At 42.5% G+C, this 22367-nt stretch overlaps 1 protein-coding gene across 3 annotated transcripts in view; it reads right to left on the bottom strand.

Annotated features, from left to right (window-relative positions):
- ezh2 (enhancer of zeste 2 polycomb repressive complex 2 subunit) overlaps positions 1-22367 on the bottom strand; it is a 108774-nt gene that overhangs the window by 62926 nt on the left and 23481 nt on the right. For all 3 annotated transcript variants that reach the window (XR_015078405.1, XM_085988080.1, XM_085988079.1), the window contains exon 3: positions 8197-8325. Coding sequence is in view for 2 of the 3 variants with exons in the window: in XM_085988080.1 (XP_085844206.1) it covers positions 8197-8325 (129 nt within the window). In the remaining variant the exon portion in view is untranslated. The remainder of the gene's footprint in view (positions 1-8196; positions 8326-22367) is intronic.

Raw genomic sequence — 22367 nt, forward strand, 5'->3', positions numbered from 1 at the left:
ATCCTCCCTGCATCTACCCTGTCAAGCCCTGTAAGAATTTTGTATGTTTCAATGAGATCACCTCTCATTCTTCTAAACTCTAGAGAATATAGGCCTAGTCTACTCAATCTCTCCTCATAGGACAATCCCCTCATCCCAGGAACCAGTCTGGTGAACCTTCGTTGCACTCCCTCTATGGCAAGTATATCCTTCCTTAGGTAAGGAAACCAAAACTGTACACAATACTCTAGGTGTGGTCTCACCAGGGCCCTATATGTAAGACATCTTTACTCTTATACTCAAATCCTCTTGTAATAAAGGCCAACATACCATTTGCTTGCACGTTAACTTTCAGTGATTTGGGTACAAGGACACCCAGGTCTCTCTGAAAACCAACATTTCCCAATCTCTCACCATTTAAAAGATACTCTACTTTTCCTACCAAAGTAGATAACTTCACATTTCTCCACATTATATTCCATTTGCCATGCCATTGCCCACTCACTTAGCTTGTCTATATCCCCTTGAAGCCTCTTTGCATCCTCCTCACAACTTACATTCCCACCCAGCTTTGTATCATCAGCAAACTTGGATTTATTACATTTGGTCCCCTCATCCAAATCATTGATATAGGTTGCGAATAGCTGAGGCCCAAGCATTGATCCTTGCGGTACCCCACTGGTTACTGCTTGCCAACCCGAAAATTACCCGATTATTCCTACTCTCGGTTTTCTGTCCGTTAACCAATCCTCAATCCATGCTCCAATATTACCCCCAATCCTATGAGCCCTAATTTTGTTTAATAACCTCTTGTGTGGCACCTTATCGAAGGCCTTCTGAAAATCCAAATACACCACATCCACTGGTTACCCCTTATCTATTCTGTTAGTTACAACCTCAAAAAACTAACATTCGTCAAACATGATTTCCCTTTCATAAATCCATGTTGACTCTGCCCAATCCTATTATTATTTTCTAAGTGCCCGGTTACCACATCCTTAATAGAGTCTAGCATTTTCCCTACTACTGATGTCAGGCTAACTGGTCTGTAGTTCCCCGTTTTCTCTCTCCCTCCTTTCTTAAATAGTGGGGTTACATTTGCTACCTTCCAATCCACAGGAAACATTCTAGAATCTATGGAATTTTGGAAAATGACAACTAATGCATCCACTATCTCTATAGCCACCTCTTTCAAAACCCTCAGATGTAGGCCATCAGATCCAGGGGATTTATCGGCTTTCAGTCCCATTAATTTCTCCAGTACTTTTTTTTTTTTTTTAACTAATACTAATTTCTTTGAGTTCCTCATTCTCGCTAGACCCTTGGTTCTCCACTATTTCTGTTTTTTGCGTCTTCTTCCGTGAAGACAGACACAAAATATCTGTTTAATTACTCTGCCATTTCCTTATTCCCCATTACAATTTCTCCTGTCTCAGCCTGTAAGGGATCCACATTTACTTTTGCTAATCTTTTCCTTTTTACATACCTATAGAAGCTTTTAGTCTGTCTCTCGCTAGTTTAATCTCGTATTTATTTTCCCTTCATCAATTTCTTGGTCCTCCTTTGCCGAATTCTAAAATCCTCCCAATCTTCAAGCTTACTACTCTTTTTGGCAATATTATAAGCCGCTTCTTTTGATCTAATACTATCTTTAACTTCTCGTTAGTCACGGTTGGACCACTTTTCCTGTGGGGTTTTTGTGCCTTAAAAGGAATGTATATTTGTTGTAAATTATGTATTAATTCTTTAAATGCTAGCCATTGCTCGTCCACTGTCATACCTTTTAATGTAGTTTCCCAATCTACCTTAGCCAACTCACCCCTCATACCTACGTAGTTTGCTTTGTTTAGATTTAAGACCCTAGTTTCTGATTTAACCAAGGCACTTTCAAACTCAATATAAAATTCTATCATATTATGGCCACTCTTCCCTAAAGGCCCCTTTACTACAAGGTTATTAACCCTTTCTCGTTGCACAATACTAGATCTAAAATAGCCTGTTCCCTAGTTGGTTCCTCAACATACTGATCCAGAAAACTATCTTGCATACATTCCATGAATTCGTCCTCCACGCTATTACTGCAAATTTGGTTTGCCCAGTCTATATCTAGATTAAAGTCCCCCATGATTACTGTATTACCCTGGTTACATGCGCCTCTAATTTCCTGATTTATACTCTGCCCTACATTACAACCACTGTTTGGGGGCCTATAAACAACTCCCACCAACGTTTTCTGCCCTTACTGTTTCTTAGCTCCACCCAAACAGATTTTACCTCTTGATTTTCAGAGTTAAGATCCTTTCTCTCTACTGTCTTTATCCCATCCTTTATTATCAGGGCTACCCCTCCTCCTTTTCCATTTTGCCTATCTCTTCTAAAAAGAGAAGTGTCCTGGAATATTTAGTTCCCAACCTTGGCCACATTGCAACCACATCTCCGTAATGGATATTAGATCAAAGCTATTAATTTCTATCTGCGCTTTTAATTCATCTATTTTGTTGCGACTGCTTCGTGCATTCAGATATAGTGCCTTTAGCTTTGACTTATTTCTATTTTTCCCTGATGTCACCTTAGTCACTGATGCCTTATTACCTTTGTTACTCTCTGTCCCTTCCTGACCCACTCTGCTTATTTTTACCCAAAACTCTACTCTGCTCTAGAGTCTTGACATTTCTCTTGCTGCTTTTAAATTTACTTTCCCCCCCCCCCCCCCGGCCGAATCCTCCCACCCCTCCTTCATTAGTTTAAAGCCCTGTCTACTGCCCTAGTTATTCAGTTCGCCAGGACACTGGTCCCAGTCCAGTTTAAGTGGAGCCTGTCCCAATGGAACAACTCCCTCTTTCCCCAGTACTGGTGCCAGTGCCCCATGAACTGAAACCCCTTCCTCCCACACCACTCTTTTAGCCACGCATTTAAACCTCTAATCTGTTTGTCCCCCATGCCAAATTTGCACGTGGCTCAGGCAACAATCCAGAGATTGTTACCTTTGAGGTTCTGCTTTTTTACTTGGATCCTAGCTCCTCAAACTCCCTCAGCAGAACCTCATTCCTAGTTCTACCTATGTTGTTGGTTCCTACGTGGACCACGACAACTGGATCCACCCTGTCCCCCTCCCACTCCAAGTTCTCCTCCAGCCGCGAGGAGATGTCTTTAACCCTGGCACCGGACAGGCGACACAACCTTCTGACCTCTCTGTCGCGGCTGCAGTGAACAGTATCTATCCCCCTGACTATACTGTCCCCTACCACAACTACATTCCCTTTCACTTCCCCCCCCCCCCCCACTTGAATGGCCTCCTGCACCATGGTCAGCTTGCTCATCCATCCTGCAGGCTTTTCCCTCATCCTCACAGGCAGAAAGAATCTCATACCTGTTGGACAAGGGCAAAGGCCGAAGCTCCTTCAGCACTGCACCTGGGGTCCCCTTACCTGCCCAAGTTGCAGTCACACCCTCCTGTCCCTGACAACTAACCAGACCTGTACCACTACCCAACCTATGTGACTGCCTCCTGGATCAAAGTGTCCAGGTAACTCTCCCCATCCCTGATTCCCCACAATGTCTGCACCTCAGACTCCAGCTCAAAAACTCTGAGCTGAAGTTCCTCAAGATGCAGGTACTTGCTGCAAACGTGATTGTCCGGGATCACAATACTCTCCACAAACTCCCACATGCTGCAGTTGCAGCACACCACCTGCACTGCCATCTCTATATGACCTTGTTTTATTTAATTAAATTTGTAATTAGGTAACTTAGTTTACAGTGTAGTTTCTTGACTACTTACTTGGCATAGATTAAATTATGGGTACTGAAATTAAATATCTACCTGTAACACAAAGCACTACAAGTAGTGTAGGCAAAAAGCAGCAACTCCTTCCCCTTCTTCCCCAAATTCCCACTCTTTCCAAATTCCCAAATAAACACTCGGTTTAAGTACACTCCGTTTTAATCCCGCTCTGTGCAGACCGCAGTGTAAAGCTAGGATGGTGTTACAAGGTTTATAGTATAATTGTGGATTCATGTGATACCACCAAACCATAGAAATTTACAGCACAAGATGGCACTATTTGTCCCACTATAGCTAAACCAGTTCTTTGCTAGAACAATCCAAAAATAATCGCACTGCCCCGTGCTCTCCCCATAGCCCTGCATCACCCTCTGCTTTAAATGTTTATCTATTGTTCCCTTAAAAGATGCAATGGTCTTTTTTAACCACTCCCTGTGACAAAGCTCCAGCACTCTGCATAAACCAATTTCTCCTAACCTCTCTTCACTCGTAGCTATTGATGGTCCCCCAGTCACTGACTCCACAACTAGAAGGAAGTCTTTCACTAGTCACTATCAAAACTCTTAATTTTTTTTTTTTTTTAAACCTCTATTAAATCTCCTTTTTAGCTTTTCCTGCTCCACTGGAAACAGTCCCAGTATCTCAACGTTTCTCCTTATAACTTATAGTTTCCAATCACTGGCATCATCCTGGTGCGCTTATGCTGTACGACGCTCTCTATGGCTTTAGTGTCCTTTCTAAGAGACCTTCAAAGCTGCAAACATAACTCACTGCGGCCTAATCATTGCCTTGCAAAAATTTATTACCTCTTATTGATACAACCCACTTCCAACCACTCTCCAATCTGAGCAACCCCATTAATCCTAACTGTTTCTTTCCATCTATGCCGCTACCTTTCCCCTTATACCATGCACCTTAATTTTTGTAACATGCCTTCTATGGAGACACCTTCTGAAAATCAATATAAAATACATCTATGGCATTCCTTTTATCTATATGGGCCCTTAAAAAACACAAGCATGACTTGCAAATCCATGCCGGCTGTCCTTGATTATTTATAAATACCCACTAACTTGATCTTGAATTAGGGATTCTACAGGGTTTGCCCAAATGGATGTTAGACTAACTGGTTTATCCTGCTCTCCCTTCTTGGAGAGGTGTTGTATTGGTTGCTTTCCAGGCCTCTAGCACAATTTGCACATCATAAGGAAGACTGAATTTTTGACCAGCAAATAAAGATAGTAGACACCGTCGTTAGGCACAGATCTCAAAACACATGCTGTTGTATGTGCACTTTAACCTTTTTGTGCATTTGTTGGTAAAATAGCAAGACCTAAAGCAGTATGAGAGTGTTTTTTGATAGTTGTGCGAGCTTTACTTGCTTGATTACGGCTTATTGGTTACTTGCTAAAATGGTGCGTATCATGGTGAAAATGCTATGGAAACACCAGCAACGTTGTATGGAGAGGGGAGCTGCCATTGTGGTCAGCTCAACCAATCGGAATATCTGCTCCAGGGCAGAAGAAAGCAAGCCCAACCAGGAGGCGAGTTGGCAGTTTAAATATTATAATGAGGTGGTGTGCTTTTTGAAGCACCGTTTTAAATTTAACTTTGGGCGGTTGGGTTCCCCGGGCATCAGGGTACCTGGCAGCTAAAGGAAGGCGAGAAATGCTGGTTCCAGGAGGCAAGTGCCTTTCCACTTACCTACCTCACCAACACCCTGCAATCAGACACCGCACCTCCCCTGCAAGGCCCCCCCCCCAACAAACGAGGCCACCGATCTCCCCTCAGGCCTTCCAACCACCCCCCCGGTCTTCCAATCTTCATACCTCGACCCCATGCCCCCCTCAACCTGATATCTCCCTCAGTGCCCCGCTCCGCGGTTGCAGTCTGATGACGCAAGAACTACCTGCCAGACAGACAGACAGCCTCTCAATCTGGCTGGCTGTTGGCAGGAAACAGCAAAAAAGGTTCATCAGGCCCTGCTGTTAAATTCAGCAGGCCCGAGGGAAACCTGTCTCCCGAGTGCAATCCAGCAGCCCCCCACCCTACCTCAGAATTAAAATCCTGCTCATTGTGTATGCAAGTATTTGTTTTAATATAAATGAACATTAGATGGGTTGAAATGCACAAACATCAATTGTTGGACCACCCAGTTGGCTATTTATAGCATCAAACAAGGATTTAGTTTCCAGAATGCAATTTGTTGCAGGGCATTCTGGATTAGATAAAAACTGGGGTTACAAGAGACCAGAGGCAAAAAAAGATACAGCTGGATTAGAGGCAAGGGAAAACAGATTAACTAAATTACTGCGCCAATCAGGGAGAGAGATAGACTGATGTGACAAATTGCTCGTGGACATTCATCATACAGGAAATTTTGGTTTATCTGGAGGTTAACTGTCCGGAATGCTCGAGCCACCGGCAAAAATCAGGAGCCGTTTCGTTAGGTTTTTTTTCTTTTCGTTTCGTTGCTTTTTTTTTCCACCAGTCAGGCTCTGCAAGGTCTCGCTGAAGCTGTTGCTAAGCTACAGAGACGCTTGCAAGGTACGGCTGACTGTTTAGAAGCTGTAAGCAACAGGGTTTGTTGCCAGATACGGAGCTCAAAATCTCCGTATGTTTCAACATTAGCGCTGGTTTGTCCGGCAGTTTTGATGGGACGGCAACAGCTCGGTCCCATCGGTGCCGGATAGCACAAAGTTTCCTGTAATAAAACATTTGACATTAATGAGTAGAAGAGATAAAGCAGAGCTACTGCAGATGAACACTCAATTTACTAAGGCAGTAATTTTAACTGAGGAGAAGTTAGAGTTAACACGTTCAATTTTGTTGACAGACGAAAAATTCTAGAATTATCATGATTAGGACAAGTTTCAACAAAGCAGTAAGTAGCTGCTCTCAGAATCAAATTACTTTATAACTATTTTTCCGCATATGGATTAAGTGGAAAGTGTCAATTAACCTTAAAATTACATATTTTAAGATTGTTTGATTTCATTAAATTACTTAGAAAGGCTGGAGGTCACATGAATGTCCGCCACACTCTCTTGACCCTTCTAACACTAGACCAAACCAAAACTAATAGACTCAATAACAAACATAGTAAGGCACAGCAAGTATCTGAGAGCACAGTACTTATTATCTACATTACAACAATGACTACACTTCAAAAGTACTTTACTGGCTATCAAGTGCTTTGGGATATCCCAAGTAGTAAAAAGTAAATTCTCTCTCTAATAATAGGATTGAAAAGTTAAAATACCCATTTAAAGATATTTCTTACAGTTTGAAAGCAACAGAACTTTTTGATGCAAGTCTTTTAACATGATGAACAATAGCCCAGAAATTAGAGTCGCCACGGGTGAATACGCACGGGGTACTCACCCGTAAGCCCAATGGAAGTGCCGGTTTCGTGCATGCGCGGGAAACCAGCACTTCCGTTCCCCTGAAAGAAGGGGTTCAGTGGTCGAACGAGTGCGCAGGAGAGGCTGCGCGTGCGCATCAAACTTACTTTTTTTTTTGCAGGTTTTCCCAGGAGGGTAAGTCTCCAGAAGTTAGACATGTGGTGAATTAACTAAAATTAAAACATTTTTCCACAGGTTTATTTTTAAATACTTTAAAGAAAGTTAAGTTTATTTTTAGCCCCGTTAGAAAATGTAACTAATTTTTTCAAAAATTTAAATTGTTTAAAATAGTTATTTCATGTAATTTATAGCTCATTTTAAAAATGTGATTTTTTAAAAATTTATTTGAGGTTTTAGTGATGTTTTGGGGCTTACAGTATTTATAGGTTTGACAGCCCTTCCTGTCAAACTTATGAATGAAGCATTCCCTGCTACCATTGGCTCTCCATGGCCCACGTGATCCCAGGGGGTGCATCGAACTAGCTGCGTCCCTGGGATATGCAAGCACTGCGTGCCGGCAGTTGGAGACGGTCCAGGATCGCAGTTCCACGGGGGCTCACAGCTCAACGGCCGGCGTGCAAGGTAAGTGCAGGTCGGGGGCTTGCACCCGCGGGAAGCCCCCGACCCGAATTTCTGGGCCAATGTCAATCTCAGTTCATCCATTAAATTCTGAAATATAGGCAGAACTAAAGGCCTTTAGTAGTGTTCTTCAGATTGAAACAGTCCAAAAGTCTCAGAAGTCAAAAATTGCCAATTGTCCCTGTTTTAACAATGCAATAGTGCAAAGTATTGATAGAATGCAGATCAACAGGTCCAAGTCTAATACATGTACTAAATGTCTTTATTGTGTACAAATCAATTCACAGACTTTGAAGCATTGCATGTGAGAAAGTAAGCAGTTGCCTTGCTACAGGGAGAATGACTGCACATAAACAGCTGAACCAAGTCAGTAACATGCTATCTATGATTACCAAATAATGCTTTATCATCTTACAAATGCTGCTTTATCATCTTACAAATGCATCATACCTCTCTGGTACCACGCATTGTGCTCACAGATGTCATGATGTGAACAGGTTGTATCCGGTGCTGCTTCCAATCCTGGTTCAAGATTTCTGTTTTTTCTTTGATTTTTTGGCGATTTGCATTGAACATACTCTGTGAAGAGAATCAAGGTGTTCATTTAAATTCCATTTATATCAATATGGACCACAAATCAAAAATGTGAAACATATTGCTCACAACATTGCAGATGCACCCCAGCCGCCACCCAACTTAAATGGAAAAGAAAAGAAAATTGCTCATCACCCTTCATAAAAGGTGTTGGATGCTTGTCAAATTTTGACTGGCTTTTCAAGACGAGAACTTTCAGTAATTGCACTCTCCAGTTTTGCAGTGCAATGTGCATATTTAAGGAGTGGAGAATTATGGTCAGATCTGTTACTATTTCCTCTCTGGCTGCAATGGTCTAGGATGTATGCCATTAGGGTAAGTTGACTTTGAGCTCTAATTTTTTTTATTTTTTAAGATAGACAGTTGTGCCACATCGACCTCTAGTACAGGTAGACTACCCTTTATCCGGACTTCCGAAAACCGAAACCCTCTAAAAACCGAAGGTTTTTTCGGTCAGCGTAAGTCGTGCGCACGACATGACCAGAGTGGCGCACGACTTACAGGCCTAGCCGGATAAGGGATAGTGTAGCATTTTTCCACACTTCTGAAAACCGAAATCGCTCAGCGTAAGTGTACCAGCCTTTATCCGCACATCCGAAACCAGAAAACCTCTGAAAGCCGAAAGTGGCGCAAAGCATGACCCGACGCCGCCGATGCTTGACCCACGCAGGTGTTATGCTGCTCTGTGTGATATTTGCTGCTCTCTTAGATATTTGCTGGCTTTTAACAATTTGTGAAAATGCTAAAAAGAGCTGCAGATACCCCAATGGGTAACAGTGAGAAGCAGAGAAGGAAGCATTGCTCATTATCGATATCGCAGAAAGTGGAGTTATTGCAGAAGCTTGATCGTGGTGTGTCTGTGCGACATCTTACTGAAGAATATGGTGTGGGAAGTACCACCGTATATGACTTAAAGAAACAGAAAGACAAGTTGTTGAAATTTTACACTGACAGTGATGACCATAAACTAATGAAAATTAGGAAAACATTGCATAGGGCAAAAAATGAAGATCTTGACCATGTGCTGATTGAGTGGATTCGACAACGCAGAGGTGAACGTGTGCCACTGACTGGTTTGATGGTCATGAAGCAAGCTAGAATATACCATGAAGAACTGAACATTGAAGTTGAGTGTGAATATTCAGAAGGTTGGCTGCATAAATTTAAGAAGCGTCATGGTATAAGATATCTGAAAATCTGTGGTGAAAAAGCTTCTGCTGATCATGAAGCAGCTGAAAATTACATAGATGAGTTTGCAAAAATAATATCGGATGAAAACCTCGGTCCTGAACAAATTTACAATGCTGATGAAACAGCTCTGTTCTGGCGCTACGTTCCTAGAAAAACATTAGCAACGGCTGATGAGAGTGCACCAGCAGGTTTTAAGGATGCTAAGGACAGGTTGACTGTTCTTGGGTGTGCCAATGCTGCAGGCACACACAAGTTAAAGTTGGTAGTGATTGGAAAAAGCCAACATCCGAGATGTTTGAAAGGTGTATGCAATTTACCTGTGCATTATTATGCGAGCAGGAAAGCATGGGTAACCAGAGGAATATTTTCTCACTGGTTCAATAACCACTTCGTACCAGCAACACGAGCTCATTGCAGGCAAGTTGGACTGGAAGAAAACTGCAAAATTTTATTGTTCCTGGACAACTGCTCCGCACATCCCCCTCCTGAACTTCTTGTGAAAAGTTATGTTTTCGGCATTAACTTTCCCCCTAATGTGACATCTTTAATACAGCCTTGTGACCAAGGAATTTTACGCTCCATGAAGAGCAAGTATAAAGACGTTTTTTTGAACTCTATGCTTGATGCAATCAACATAGGCGAAGGAATCCAAAGCTTCCTGAAAGAATTCAATGTTAAGGATGCCATTTATGCAGTTGCTAATGCTTGGAACGATGTTGACAAACCAACATTAACAAACGCTTGGCACAGACTTTGGCCTTCAACGATGTTTCATGAAGATGGACCTGCAGATGACGAGTTTGAAGGATTTCCTGTCAGTCAGGAGAAGATGATGATATCAAACCTCCTCACTTACGCCAAAGGTTTATCATCCGAAAGTGTAAATACGTTAGAGGAAGCTGACATCGAAGAAGTGCTGAACATTGGCAATGATGCACCTGTTGTGAATTCATTGAGTGATGGGGAAATTGCTGAAATGGTGTTAAATAAAGACAAGCATGAGGACAGTAGTGATGATGATGATGACATTGTGAACACAGGTGAAAAAATCCCCATAGACGATATGGTGACAATGTGTGATCAGTTAATTGCTGGCCTTGAAAAACGTGCATTTATCAGTGAGCAAGAGATTATGCAAGTTTACTCAATTAAAGAGAGACTGCTTAGACAGAAACCAATGTTAATGAGACAGATGACACTGGAAGAAGTCTTTAAAAAGGCCGTCTGTCGTAGTCATGCTTCATCACTTGAGAATCCTGTTCCTGGCCCATCTTCAGATGTCCAACTCCAACCTGATGACAACACTGATGTACCATCTTCTCCAAGATCCTCAAGCCAGATGTAATGTACCTTTATTGCGTGTTTATGTACAGGTATTTAGCTTAGTTTGTACCTGTACATGTTTGAAGTTTTACTGAATGTTTTCCTTACAAATAAACTGTACTACAGTATTTATCCCTGTAACTACAGTATTTATAGTCGTTATTTTCGGATAAGGGATAGTATATCCTTTATCCGCACTCCCGAAAACCGAATTACCTCTGAAAACCGAAGTGTTTTCGCGCACCTTCCGAAATCCGAAATTTTCCTAAAACCGAAACACGGCTGGTCCCGAGGTTTTCGGATAAAGGATAGTCTACCTGTACACCTACATTCTCACTTTCACCATCATCTGTAAAAAATCACTGGAAAATATTTACTATCTCCGCCATACCATCACCCTCCACAATTAGACCCCCCCCTGCATCTTGGAGTGGTCCTACCATCTCGTTAACCATTCTTTTGCTTTTTATATACTTATAAATGACCATATGCTGGTGTGCCCACTGTTCTGTAAATTTAGCAATTCAACAGTGGTCAGTGCTCACAATTTACTGGTGCCATAGTCATGCTATACCATTTAACGATAACCACATTCAATGTACACGTCTCAGCACCATAGAAGGTTGACAAGTATTTTTTTTTTTTTTTTTTTTTTTTTAAAAAGGAGTGCCGCATCTTCCATGTTTGAGCACCCATTTATACCAAGCAGATTGGTCCACAAGAAACGACCATCAATACATCAGTAGCCAGGCAAGTGAGTGAGCAGCAGCCAAACCTAGAGGTTAGAGGAGTGGTGGGATAGAGCAGTGGATGGTGCTCAGTGCCATGCTGGCAGGCATTACAAGTTACAACTAACCAGTCTGTTTTTCCACATTTGGTGGGTGGCTATGCAGAATTAAGCAGTGAACTACAATTGCAGATGGATTCTCTCTGCCCACCACCCCCCCAACCCCCAACTTCAGATGGACCAAAAAATATCTGGACTAGCAGATCTCCAGTGGCTATGTAGATTCCATGACTGTCACTGTGCTATCTGATTACCTGTCCAAAGTGGGGGCATGGATGACCAAAATCTTATTTTGCAGCTCAACAACGGCAAGACAGAAGTCACCATGTTCAGCCACTCCTAGATACCTGCATCTTGGGCTGATCCCATTCCCCTTCCTGAGTATCCACTCAAGCTGAACCTGGTGCACAACTGTGGCATTCTGCTTGACCTATGGCTGAGCTTCAAACTCCTCATCCAGCACACTGGTCTCAAATCATACAAGACTTTAAATATTTAATGAGATTTAGCTGGCTGGTTAACCAAAAAACTCAAAATATTCATTATTTTGTCTTGTGCTAAAGCAACGCCAAAGGGCGCCTCAGGCTCGTTGGACTGCTTAAACTAGTGTTTGATGCAAAGTTTAACCAAGTGTTAGAAACAACTAATAGCGTTCAAAAGTTGTTTCCAGTCAGGTTGGCCTCAACGGTCTGATCAGTTAACTTTCATGTGTTCTGTCCAGAAAGTTGGAATTGTTTAATATCTTAATTAACAGGCTGAGAGAAAAATAGATGAAGCGAACAGTTTTCAGATTGTTTGTATTATGAAGAAACTCTGCATGCAGGGTTCACTTAGCTTGGCTGTGTCCTGGAAGGGAATGCAAGTTTTGAGGTCAGGTTTCTGGGAGACAAACCTGATGCCTTTGAACCCTATGGTAATTAACGGCTGTACTTATATATAAAAATTATTTTGTTCTGAAAGATACGCTATCTCAGTTCAGACTACCATATAAAGAAGGGGTCCTATATCACGATTTCCTTCGTAAGTCTCTTCACTTAGCACTTGACCAAATTGGCACTCATGGAAGTAATCCATGGATGTCCATTTTCACAGATGTGAGCTCACTACTGGGATGCAAGTACTGCATGATGGTATACTTAACTCCTCGATAATAATTGGGAGGAGGCTGATAGGGTGGTAAATGGTTGGGCTAGAATTATTCTGTTTTTTTGTGCCTAGGACATACCAAGTAGATGCCAGTGTTATAGCTATACTGGTAAAGCTTGGCTTAGGCAGCAGCTAGTTCTGCTGATTTTCTTTTATTCATTCTCAAGATGTGAGGGCCGCTGGCAAAGTAGGCATTTGCCAATCCCTAGTGGTTTGGTACAACTGAATAGTTTGCTAGGTCACTTCAGGAGGGCAGCTAAGAGTCACATATAGGCCAGATAAGGATGGCAAGTTTCCTTCCCTAAATTGGCCCAGAAATTCGGGTCCCAACGCGTGAGTACGGACGGAGTACTCACGCGTGGACCCGATGGAAGTGCCGGTTTCTTGCATGCACTACGCATGCGCGGGAAACCGGCATTTCCGATCCTCTGAACCAAGGGGTTCAGAGGTCGAATGTGTGCGCGCGGGAGTCTGCGCGTGCGCGTTGAACTTCCTTCTTTTTTTTATATAAACAGGTTTGCCCGTGCGTGAAGGCCTCTACTTTTTGCACATCTAAAAACCAGGCGCAAGGACTTCATTTTAAAAGGTAAGTGGTCAATTAATTAAAATTAGAACATTTTTTCCACAGGTTTATTATTTTTAAATACTTTACAGTAAGGTATGTGTATTTTTAGCCCCGATTTTTTATAAAATTATTTTTTTCAAAAATTTAAATTATTGATTAAAATAGTTAGTTATAGTTGATTTAAATAGTGTGATGTTTTTTTCAAATTTATTTTAAGGTTAAGTACTGTTTTGGGCACCCGGAGTTTTCATGAATTTGACAGTTCTTTCTGTCAAACTCATGAATGGACTTTTCCCTCCTCCGATTGGTTGCCCAGTGCTCACGTGATCCCAGCCGACGCATCGCACTAAGTACGCCGCTGGATCACGCAAGCACAGCGCGCCGGGAGCTGGACCGGGCCACAGACAGGAAATGCACGCAGGCCCAGGCCTCAACTGCCGGCGCGCTAGGTAAGTGTAGGTCGGGGGCTTGCACCTGCGGGAAGCTCCCGACACGAATTTCTGGGAGAGGTTGAGTAGATTGGGACTCTACTCATTGGAGTTCAGAAGAATGAGAGGCGATCTTATTGAAACATATAAGATTGTGAAGGGGTTGGATCGGGTGGATGCGGGGAAGATGTTCCCGATGATGGGTGAAACTAGAACTAGGGGGCATAGTCTTCGAATAAGGGGCTGCTCTTTCAAAACTGAGATGAGGAGGAACTACTTCACTCAGAGGGTGGTAGGTCCATGGAATATGCTGCCCCAAAAAGCTGTAGAAGCTACATCATTACATAAGTTTAAAACAGAACTAGACAGTTTCCTAGAAGTAAAGGGAATTAAGGGTTACGGGGAGTGGGCAGGAATTTGGACATGAGTCTAGGTTCGGATCGGTCATGGCCCTGTGGGTAGCGGAGCGGGCCCAGGGGCCGTGTAGCCTGATCCTGCTCCTATTTCGTGTGTCTAATTCTGTTAGATTCAGGAGATGGTTCTGAGATAGTGGATTGGCGGTTAGGATCAGATCAGCCATGATCTTATTGAATGGCGGAGCAGGCTCGAGGGGCCGATTGGCCTACTCCTGCTCCTATTTCTTATGTTCTTATGTAATGAACCAGTTCGGATTTTTTTTTTTTTTTTTTTTTTAAATTTATTGATAACAGCCTTTTTATTTACAGATTTTTTTAAAAATCAATTCAAATTCTCAAACTATCATGGTGGGATTTGAACTCTGCATTTTTAGTCCAGTAATAACCACTATACTACTGTACCCAAATTAGTTTTGTTGTTGTGCAGGTCTTCAGCCCTGCAGCTAGGATGTCGTCAGGCCTATAGCCTGTTGTGTCCAGTGCATTCAGCTGCTTCTGGTCATCCGCCAAAAAGCAGAATTGGCTGGACACTGTCATCTATGATGGCGGGGATCTCAGGAGGCCGAATAGGCAAACGCTTTAGTGTTGTCACTTGTGCTGGGCTGCAGCATGGTTAAGAATGGGGATGTTTCTGGAGCCTCCTCCTCCTGTTAGTTGTCAGACTGCTGACTGTCATTCTGAACTGGATGTGGTATGGCTAGAGAGCTTTGTTCTTGGGTTGTGGGATCACTTCGCTCTGTCTATAGTCTACTACTTTTGGTGTTTAGCATGGAGGTAGCCTTGCATTGTACCCGATGTCACCACAACAATAATGTCATGGGAACACCATCAACACCAAGTTCCTCTCTAATTCACATACTACAGTATCTTGACTTAGACTTAGATCCTTGCTTTACATCATCACCAGGCCTATATCCAGAATTACCTACTGCCATCATGGGAACACCATTTCCACAAGGACTGCAGCGGTTCAAAGGCACGCTAGTCCCCAGATTACTTTACACAAATTCCTGTGAAGCATACCCAAGTTGGACAGAGAAAATGTATCTTGAGATTTCCTAATAAAAGTTACCCATTTCATCTCAAGTTATTTTCCATCCCCATGACTACTCTTTAATGCCACTAAAATTCTCATTCATGCATTTGTCATTGCAGACTAGACTTCTCCAATGTTCTCACCAACATTCTCAGCTCCACCTTAGATAAAACTCATCTCAGCCTCTACATCCTATCCTGCATGATGTCCTGCTCACCTATCACACAAAAATGTGCAAACCGCCACCGATTCCCCCAACCCTTCATTGGAAAGGTATCAAAATAGTAATTCTTTCCTTCCATATCTACAAATTCCTCCACCGCCTCCGCAAACTCCTCCAGCTGTACCCGTCTCTCTGCGATCCGCTACCTTGGCATTGGTGGCAGAGCCTTCAATCACCTTAATTCTACGCTCAAATATCCTGCTTAATCCTACCTGCCTTGCTACATCTATCTTCAAAAGCTTTAATTACAAGTAACTAGATCTTATCCACTTTTTTCAATCACGTCACCAAATGATGAACATGTTATTTGCGCTTAACTTTCATGTTACTAACCCATCAACAACAAAAAAATCCAATTGTCCACTGGAAGGAGCCATTTTCCCCCGTTACTTAGTAAAGACAAGATTTCCAAGAACCACGTAGTTAGGAAAAAGCTTTTCAAATATATTTACAATAAGCCACTGGTAAAAGTCAGCCTTTTCTTCTTTATTATGAATTTATTTTAGAACTAGATCGCCTATTGCATCACCAACAGGTAGTCTGGGCTCTGGTGCATGGAAAATTATTTTTACCTGCTAATTTGGCCCACCCTTTAAGGCCATTGCTCAAGTAGTGCCCGTTGAGGACGTGTCTAAATTTCTATCTCCAGGTAATTGTAACTGCTTGTAAATTTCATTGTCTATGTCAGTGACTAGAATCCATGATCATTTTGTTTTTTCAACTTTGCATATACACAGATATTAAGAGGTTTCACATCATTGCTGCATTTAGTATAGGATAGTGATCTGCACTCCTGACTTGGCAGGAGAGAACATAAGAATTAGGAGGAGTAGGCCATACGGCCCTTCGAGCCTGCTCCGCTATTCAAAAAGATCATGGCTGATCTTCAACCTCAACTCCACTTTCCCACCTGATCTCCATATCTCTTGATCCCCCAATGAGTCCAAAAATCTATCTCAGCCTTGAATATACTCAATGACTCAGCATCCATCGCCCTTTCGGGTAGAGAATTCCAAAAATTCACAACCCTGAGTGAAGAAATTCCTCATCTCAAGTCTTAAATGGCCGACCCCTTATCCTGAGACTATGCCCCCTAGTTCTAGACTCTCCAGCCAGGGGAAACAACCTCTCAGCATCTACCCTAGCAATCTTATGTTTCAATGAGATCACCACTCATTCTTCTAAACCAGAGTACAGGCCCAATCGACTCAATCGCTCCTCATAGGACAACCCTCTCATCCCAGGAATCAATCTAGTGAACCTTATTTGATCTGGAGAGGTCAGGTGGGTGGTTGAGGTGAGTTTAAACTGGACCTGGGCTGCAGATCTTCAGGTCGTTCATGAGCAGTCAGGACAACTCCGTAATTACAAACTGCATTATGTGCACCACAAGAGAAGACAAGAACCTAAAGATATTGCCGGAAGAATTTTTGTTGGACTGAACCCATGCCTCCTCAGAACCTGGGCTATCTCCAACTTAGTGCTCCCTTGGTACAACAGTCACTGACTGTCCTGGCCTTAAATAATAGGCTGTGAGCTGGAATGCACTTGGCTGTTCACGGCCAGATACTGCTGGATCACCAAATATTGTAATGCTACTTGATCTTCATATCCAAACTGCTTCCAAGTCTAACCTCATCATTGAGCCAAACAGCATGCCTGGAGTGTAAAAAGGGCATCACCATTTTTAATTGAATATGGCAAGAGAAATGAAGGGTAATAATAAAGTTTCAGTTATAATAAGAGTAAAAGAAAAAAAAACAAGGGATGGAGTGGGGCCACTGAAAGCATGACAACTAATACTACACAGGCTGTAAAAGTGCTAAATAAGTTTTTTGCCTCAGTTTTTAACCAAGGAAACTGGTAACTTATTTGATCTTGAAAGGTGTTGCAGAGGCAAACTGTGACACTATTCACATTACTGCCAGTTTGGTTTCTTAACAGCTGTGCAAACTTGGTGAATAAATCTCAGGGACCAGATAAGATGCATCCAAGAATGCTTAAGGAAATAAGGGAGAAGATTGCAGGAACAAATCTTGCAAAAATCACTGAACACTGGAGGAGGTGCCTAGGGACTGGAGAAAGGCAAACATTACTACTATTTTTTTTTTTTAAATATAAAAAAAGGGTAGCAAAAGTGATCTAGGAAACTATAGACCAGTGAGTTTGACATCCATTGTGGATGAAGTTATGGAAACCTTCATTAAGGATAAGATCACGGAGCATCTGGAATGAAATTAAAATTTAAAAAATAGCCAATATGGTATCAAGAAGGGGAGGTCTTATCAATCTAACTTACTGGCTTTCTTTGAAGGTGTGACAATGGAGCTCGATAGGGGTAAGGCAGTGATATAGTGTACTTGGATTTCAGTAAGGCCCTTGACAGTTCCTCTGGTACTAAAAGCAGAAATCAGTGGAAATATTTTCAAATGGATATGTAATTGGTTGACGGATAGAACCCAGAGGACAGTGGTACAGGGACTGTCATTAACCTAGAAGAATGTTACCAGTGGGGTCTCACAGGGGCCTCTTTTGCTTAATATCTTTATAAATGATCTGGAGCTAGGAGATACAAGCACAGTGGCTAAATTTGCAGATGATACAAAGCTAATGAAGGTGGTAGACTCCAAAGCTGAACAGGATAAGCTACAGGAGGATTTGAATTACTTAACTGGGCTGACAGGTGGCTGATGAAATTCAATGTAGAGAAATGAAAAGTGCTTCACACAGGGACAAAAGCCAGGAAGGGACTATTAATTAAATGGAAAAAAATAATGTGCATGGAAAATGGGGGGGGGTTCCCGATTGACAATAAATTGAAGCTATTGCAACAGTGCTTGGCAGTAGCAAATCAGACATTGGGATGCATAAAAGGTCAATATTGAGCTGAAATAGTGATGCAATCCTGCTGCTTTATAAATCATTGGCGAGACCGCACTTAGAATACGATGTACAGTTCTGGCCGCCGCTGTACAAAAAAGATATTTCAGCTATTGAAAGGATACAGAAGAGAGCAACCAATGGTTTGAGGGGGTAGATTCTGAGGAGCAATTATATAAATTGGGCATGTTCTTAATGAAGAGAATGTTAAGAGGTGATATGATTTGCTGTTTTTAGGATTCTAAAAAAGGGACTAGATACTGTAGATCATGAAGAGCGGTTTCACCTCGCCCAGAACAGTAGAATCAGAGGGCTCAATTTGCACTTGGAGGGGTGAATTCAAAACTAATCTGCAAAAACAAGATTTCAGTGAGCGAGTGGTCAATCTATGGAACAGACTCCCTAGTGAGACATTGATTCATTCAAATGCAAATTAGGTAGATTTCTTTCAGAAAATAACATTTTGCGATACAGTAGATGAGTAATTTGAGACATGACGTGGTAAGAGCAGCATGCTTGGGAGGAAAAATGGGACTTTGGACCTACCAAGCTCTCCATCACTGGGGTTTTCCTCGTGTCATTTCTGGATCTGTTATAGACTAATTGATAGCTATGATTAGTCAACAATGCCATTATTATTGCATCATGCGACCACCAGGATGGTAGGAGGCGAACTAGAGAGAGTTTGGTCTTTTTTCAGCTAGCAATTCCTATGTTCCGATGAAAGCAGAAGCAACTCCTCTTCACCACAAACTGCCTACTTAGTCCTCCTTGCTCCACACCCCCATCTCACCTCAATAAATGCAAGGAACTCATGGGTTTCCCCCCCCCCCACACGTCCAAAATCAACGCCATCCACATTGCTGCCTCTGCCTCCTCACATTGTCAATCATCTTAGCGCTTCCACCAGCTTACAGTTCTCCCAAGCTCTAATCCATCCTGTTGCACCCCATCTCTCCTTCAATTCACTCATTTTATCCTTGAAGCCAAACAACTATTCCCTCAATCCTCTCCCCATTTCAACCCCTGACCAACTAGTTTCAATTTTTCAGCCGCATACTTTCACTATTTGAGTTACCATCCCCACCTCATTCAAGACTGCCATTATCGTACCCATCCTTAATCAACCTCGATGCCATTCTTTCCAGTTACTTCTGTCTCCATCCTTCATTTCCTCTCCAAAGTTCTGAATGCATCATTGCTTCAGAACTATACTCCCACCTCTCTATTTGCAACCCTTTAGTTTGGTTTCTACACTACCCAAAGTCACAGGCAACAGTCTACATGACTGCAACCATGGCTCTCTACCCCTCACCCGAGTCATAAGATCGTAGGTTTAAGCCAAACTTCAGGACCAGTATATGATCTAGGCTGATACTTCCGTGCACTACTGAGGGAGTGCTGCATTGTTAGAGATCTAGTCTTTCATCTGAGATGTGAAACTTAGTCTGCCTATTCAGGTGGATATAAAAGATCACGTAGAAAAGTGCCTGGCAGTAACTGTAGCCACAGAAACACAATGGCCCTGAATGTCCGATTGGAGACTTCCTGTGTGCGGATGCCTCCGATCGGAAAAAATCTACTTACCTGCTGGCTCCGTAGGTCCAGAGACTTGCGATCCTGGGCCTCTCCTGGTCCGCACGGGCGGAGGCCCAGGTATCCCAGGGGCGTATGTAGTTTGCAAGCTCCCCTGGGATCACGTGGGCCATGGGGAACCAATCAAAGGGGGGAATCCCCATTCACATTTTTGACAGGTATCTCGCACAGATCATCAAAAGTATGAATGGGGATCACTTAAAAAAATTAAACATTAAATAAATTTTAAAAATCATGTATTTAAAATTAGTTAAAATTACATTAAATATTTTAAACAAAAATTTATTTTTTTGAAAAAAGAATTCTTTTTTTTACGGGGCTAAAATAAACTTCGCTTTTTAAAAAGTATTTTTAAATTATATAGAGTGAAAAATGTTAATTTTTCCTAAACTCTTATGCTGGTAAAAGCAGGCGTAAGATTTTTAAAGGTTTTCAGCGGGCGGACGTTGTGCAGAAAGCGAAACTCTGCCCGCGAAGGCCCTTTTCCCGGGCAGGCGGATGATCTGTCAAGAGAATTCTTGACAGATCCCAAGTGCCGGCTTTTAGCACATGCGCTTCACATGGCTGAAACCGGCACTTGCGCGGCCCCTACGGGTGCGTACACGCCTCGTGGGGGGGGGGGGGGGGGGGGTCGGAAAATCCGGCCCAATGTGGCGAAACAATTAAAATGGTAGTGTGCACATTGCCAACACAAGTCTACCGAATGTGTTAAAGCTTCACAATGCACTGGTCAGGCCATACTTAGAATATGATGTTCAGTTTTGGTCACCATATCACAAAGAAAGAAATACATGCATTAAAAAAACAGGGAGAAGTATGGTCCCAAGTAAAAAGGGATCAGATATGAAGAAATATTAGGAAAGCTTAAACAATAGTCTAGTTAAGGAGAACCCACTTAAGAATTATGCATAAAACGTTAAACCATATACAGTATGCTCTGAAGTTATTTTTGCTTGAAAAAAGTCAAATTATCCAAGAATGTGTATTAAGTTACTTTAATGATACACCAAGACTAGAGAACCACTAAAAAAAGGTAAAACATCCAAGCAACTGTTGAAGAGCATATGATGAAAAATTGAGCACTAATGCACAGCTCTGTCACTTTGCAAAATACTCCGATTTTGGTTTGTAGCCTGGCAACAGCATAAGAACATAAGAAATAGGAGCAGGAATAGACCACTTGGCCCCTCAGGCCTGCTCCGCCATTCAGTAAGATCATGGCTGATCTAGGGCTCAAAGCCACTTCCCTGCCCGCTCCCCATAACCCTTCACTTCCTTATCTTGTAAAAATCTGCCCATCTCCACCTGAAATGTATTTATTGACCCAGCCTCCACGGCTCTCTGGGGCAAAGAATTCCACAAATTTACGACCCTCAGAGAAGAAATTCCTCAACTCAGTTCTAAATGGGCGACCCTTTATTCTGAAACTATGCCGCCAAGTTTTAGATTTCCCCATGAGGGGAAACATCCTCTCTGCATCTACCTTGTTGAGCCTCCTCAGTATCTTATATGTTTCAATAAGATCGCCTCTCATTCTTCTAAATTCTATTGAGTATAGGCCCAACTTGCTCAACCTTTCTTCATAAGTCAACCCCCTCATCTCTGGAATCAACCTAGTGAATTGTCTCTGAACTGCCTCCAATGCAAGTATATCCTTCCTTAAATAAGGAGACCAAAACTGTACGCAGTACTCAAGGTGTGGTCTCACCAATACCCTGTACAGTGGTAGCATGACTTCCCTGCTTTTATACTCCAACCCCCTTGCAATAAAGGCCAACATTTCATTTGCCTTTTTGATTACTTGCTGTACCTGCACATTCATAACATTGTCAATTTTATTTACCAGAGAAAGTTTCCATTGGGACATCTAGTTTAGGTTTCAGCCACTTCAGCAATCGTTTAGCCCATTGAGGTTTCACCTCTGCCACAGTCCCAAAATGGCCCTAACCAAAGTCGCAATGGCTGTGTTGGTGTATAATCCCTCCTTGTCCTGTTTGCATTCTCTGACATGGTTGACCGCACCATCCTCCTGTCCTCACTTGTTCCACTCTTGCCAATCTGACTGTAACCAGTGCATCTCTAGCTCCTCAGCATCGCCTCCAGAGCCCCCCCAAGGATCTAGTCTTGGCCCCCCTCCTCATCTACATGCTGGCCCTTGGCAACATCATCCTTAGATGTGGAAGTTGCTGCTGTTTTCAAAATAATAAAAGGATTAGACTTGATCCATACAAATGGTCTCAAATGTAAAAATTCTCATCCTTGTATTTAAATCCCTTCATGGCCTCACCCCACCTCCAGCCCTACAACCTCCCCCACCCCAAACACTTCCGCCTCTCCACCGCCTTCGCCTTCTTTAAGATCCTCCTTGAAACCCACTTATTTGACCTGCGAATACCTCCTTCTTTGGCTAGGCATTCAATTTTTCATGTTCCCAGG

Source organism: Somniosus microcephalus, chromosome 5, assembly GCF_052327205.1.
Source record: "Somniosus microcephalus isolate GS21.2 chromosome 5, FLI_Smic_1.0, whole genome shotgun sequence".
In the NCBI taxonomy this organism is placed as follows: domain Eukaryota; kingdom Metazoa; phylum Chordata; class Chondrichthyes; order Squaliformes; family Somniosidae; genus Somniosus; species Somniosus microcephalus.